The sequence below is a fragment of the Otolemur garnettii genome, unplaced genomic scaffold (genome assembly GCF_000181295.1).
Source record: "Otolemur garnettii isolate 467f Iridium unplaced genomic scaffold, OtoGar3 scaffold00002, whole genome shotgun sequence".
NCBI classification, from domain to species: domain Eukaryota; kingdom Metazoa; phylum Chordata; class Mammalia; order Primates; family Galagidae; genus Otolemur; species Otolemur garnettii.
In genome coordinates, this window is record NW_003852397.1 from 49,497,706 (window position 1) to 49,502,027 (window position 4,322).

The 4,322-nt window shown below is 41.0% G+C and overlaps 1 protein-coding gene across 1 annotated transcript in view; it reads left to right on the forward strand.

The window, feature by feature from the left end:
* CNOT10 (CCR4-NOT transcription complex subunit 10) overlaps positions 1 to 4,322 on the forward strand; it is a 99,723-nt gene that overhangs the window by 32,112 nt on the left and 63,289 nt on the right. Inside the window, exon 5 of the mRNA XM_003781773.3 lies at positions 2,001 to 2,143. Within this exon, the coding sequence (XP_003781821.1) occupies positions 2,001 to 2,143 (143 nt within the window). The remainder of the gene's footprint in view (positions 1 to 2,000; positions 2,144 to 4,322) is intronic.

Below are 4,322 nucleotides of genomic sequence, written 5' to 3' on the forward strand. Positions count from 1 at the left end.
GTCTCCTGCCTCAGCCTCCCAAGTAGCTGGGACCACAGGCACTCACCACAATGCCTGGCTATTTTTTGGTTGCAGCCATCGTTGTTTTGGCAGGCCAGGCTGGATTCGAACCCGCTACCTTAGGTGTATGTGGCTGGCACCTTAGCCACTTGAGTCACAGGCGCTGAGATGACTCCTCTTTTTTGAGAGGAAAGGAAGATAGTTTTACGTCACACCAAGTTACCTTTCCTCTCTTTGTTGGGCCTTTCTTTGAAGGCTTTCTGTTCATATTTTCCTCATGGCAGTCTCAAATTTCTGACATACTCTAGTCCACACCTTTCTTCTTTTGCTTCTGTAATCAGATTGTTGTTTTTTTTACATTTCTGTGACCTAGAAAAAAAATCTATTCCATGGAGTCATAGAACTTTTTAGAGTTAAAACTAACCTCAAAAGATCCCCTCTGTCTTTTGGTAGTCAATGTACTCTTCCCATTTTATAGGTCAGCGAGCTAAGATCTGAAAAGTTAAATGATGTACCAAGAGCACACATCTAGTTAGTGGCAGAGTACATACAAAATGCTTGCTACAAGAAGTGTTTTGGATTGAGGATTTTTGAGGTTTTGGAATATTTGTGTACTCACTGGTTGAACATCCTTTATCTAAAAATTGGAAATCCAAAATGCACCAGTGAGCATTTTCTTTGAGTGTCATATTGATGCTTAAAATGTTTGGATTTTTGTTGTTGCTTAAGACAGAGTCTCACTGTTTTCTAGGCGTGGCATCAGCTGAGTTCACAGCAACCTAGAACTCATAGGTTCAAGCAGTCCTCCTGCCTCAGCCTCCTGAGTAGCTGGGATGCCCAGCTAATTTTTCAATTTTTGGTAGAGATGATTTTTGCCTTTTTTTTTTCTTTTTGAGACATAGTCTCATTCTATTATCTTGGGTAGAGTGCTGTGGCATCAACATAGCTCACAGCAACCTCAAACTCTTGGGCTCAGCCTCCTAATTGGAACTACAGGTGCCCACCAAGGGTAGGGGCAGGATCCCACTCTTGTTCAGGTTGGTCTCTAATTCTTGAGCTCAAGGGATTCTCCCACCTGGGCCCCCCAGAGTTCTAGGATTACAGGTATGTGCTGTTATTACCGCCAGATTTCAGATTGCCAGACTCAATCTATACTGAAATTCTGATTTTCTTCCACCTAAAGTAATACTCCTCATTATATGTGCTAGTGTTCAGTAAGTATTTTGCCAAAGAAAATTCAATCACTAGAATCTCTGAAATGAGAGGCCTTGTAATGCCTAATAGAGATACTGAATTTCATGTTCTTGGTCTTGGCGATTGGAAGAATGAATCCAAGGACCACAGGATCAGCAGTAAGGCAGGATTAGATTCAAAGAAACAAAAATTACAACTACAAAAAACCAAACCTCTTTGCAGAGAGAACCCAGGAGGGGAACAGGCTCTCCTGCTCCCTTTTGGAGGTCTGTTCTTAGGTTCTCTGCTCAGGGGTTTATATAGTGACAGGTGGGTTGTTTAGGGGAACTTTAGGGTGTGGGTCCTCCAGAGTTATAGCCAGTTGTCCAATGAGCTTTCAGGCCTTGGAAACTGACATGAAATTGACCAGTCAGGAGTGCAAGTGGAGCAGACAGCAAGGGGCCATCCATGAAATTGACTAGTCAGAAGTCCACGTGGAGGAGACAGCATGGCACCAGTGTCTTCCCCCAAACGTGTCTGCGGATATCAAGCGACTTGGTCCATCCACTGCAATGTCAACAGGTCCATGGCTAAGGTGGCAGGTCATGGTGCTACCTTGTCCCGCATCAATAGAATGACATTGTTTGCATTCCTAGTTGCTTCTATTCATGGGTCTGGGTGATATGCGTTCATTTGATTAAAGCCTATGCTGCTCTTTAAAGCTTTACATTCCTTTTAGGTTGGAGGTCTGAGAAAGGGGACTGAGATGTTTGCTTCACTTTTGGATTGTGACTTTTCTTTCCCTGTTTTTTTTTTTTTTCTCCCAGAAGAAAAATTTGCCCAAGCAGTATGTTTTTTGCTTGTAGACCTGTATATATTAACCTACCAAGCTGAGAAAGCTTTGCATCTTCTTGCTGTCCTCGAAAAAATGATTTCACAGGGTAACAATAATAAAAATGGGAAGAATGAGGTGAGTATTTAGAGATAATCAGGCTAAAATTTAAAGTATGATTAATATTTGTGGTTATAAAATATTTTAATAGTTTTATTGATATATAATTTAAATAACATAAACTTTATGACTTCATTGTTTTTTAGTATACTTAGAGAATTATACAACCATCACTGTTATCTAATTCCAGAACTTTTTTTTTCTTTTTGAGACAGAGTCTCAGCTAATGCTCTGAGTAGAGTGCGGTGGTGTCATAGCTCCCAGCAACGTTCAAGTAGGGCTGAAACAATCCTCTTGCCTCAGTTTTTCTATTTTTAGTAGAAACAGGGGTCTCACTTTTGCTCAGGCTGGTCTTGAACTCTTGAGCTCAACCCATCCACACCCCTGGGCCTCTCAAACTGCTAGGATTATAGGCATGAGCCACTGCGCCTGGCCTGCAGAACATTTTTATCACCTTCAAAAGAAACCCATTAGCAGATGCTCTCCATTTTCTACTTTCCTTGCCCCTTGGAAGCCACTAATCTACTTTCTGTCTGGATTTTTCTGTTATGTTATTTCCTATACATGGAATCATAAAATATGTGGCCTTTTGTGACTGGCTTCTTAGTTTAATGCTTGTAAGGTTCATTCATGTTTCAGCATGTACTTATTTTTTATGTACTTCATTCCTTTTTGTGGCCAAATATTTGATTCATTATATGGATATGTCACATTTTTTAATTTCTTATTAATGGACATTTGGGTCATTTCTCACTTTTTGTCTGTTAAACGGTGCTGCTATGAACAGTCATGTACAAATTTTTTTATGGGTATATATTTTTAGTTCTCTTCGATATAACAGATAGGAACAGAAAACAAATGATAACTATTTTTAACCTTAGAAGGAATTTCCAAACTTTTCCAAAGAGACTGCACTATTATACATTCCCTCTAGCAAGATTATAATTTCTTCACATTCTCATCAACACTTGTTATTGTCTGTCTTTAAAAAAAAATTTTAAGGACTCAGTGCCTGTGGCTAAGATGCCAGCACATACACCTTAGCAGGTGGGTTCGAATCCAGCCCCGGCCCACCAAACAACAATGACAGCTGCAACCAAAAAAGAAAATAGCCGGGTGTTGTGGTAGGTGCCTTAGCTACTTGAGAGGCGGAGGCAGGAGAGTCACGTAAGCCCAGGAGTTGGAGGTTGCTATGAGCTGTGATGCCACAGCACTCTACCCAGGGTGACAGCTTGAGGCTCTGTCCCAAAAAAGAAAAAAAAAAATTTTAAGGCGGTGCCCATAGGACGCTGGTCACATACACCAAAGCTGGTGGGTTCAAACCCATGCTGGTTGAGCTAAAACAATAATGACAACTGCAACAAAAAAAAAAATAGCCAGGTGTTGTGGCAGGCATTTGTGGTCCCAGCTACTTGGGAGGCTGAAGCAAGAGAATCACTTAAGCCCAAGAGTTTGAGGTTGCTGTGAGCTATTATGCTACAGCACTTTACCAAGGGCAACAGAGTGAGACTCTTTCTCAAAAAATAAATAAATAATAAAACATATATATATGGTTTTTAAAACAATTTAGCGGCTTGGTGCCTGTAGCTCAGTGGCTAGGGTGCCAGCCACACATACACCGGACCTGGCAGGTTTGAACCCAGCCTGGGCCTGCCAAACAACAATGACAATTATAACCAAAAAATAGTCAGACATTGTGGCAGGCACCTCCTGTAGTCGCAGCTACTCGAGAGGCTGAGACAAGAGAATTGCTTAAGCCCAAGAATTGGAAGTTACTGTGAGCTGTGATGCCACAGCACTCTACTGAGGGTGACATAGTGAGACTCTCCAAAAAAAAAAAAAAAAAAAATTACCCTTCTTAGTATGAAATGATGTTTTGTTGTAGTTTTGATTTGCATTTCCCAAATGATTAAGGATGTTCATTGAGCATCTTTTCACATATAAGATAACTATTTTTACAAAATTTAAAAGATTAGAATGGAGACAATTGGAATCTATAGGTAAATAGTGTAGATTACATTGGGGACAATTTTATCATTAAAGTTGTTCAAAAAGAGTGTATATTTAGGCTCGGCGCCTATAGCTCAACCGGCTAAGGCCCCAGCCACGTACACCTAAGGTGGCGGGTTCGAATCCCCAGCCCAGACCCGCCAAACAACAATGTCGGCTGCAACCAAAAAATAGCCGGGCGTTGTGG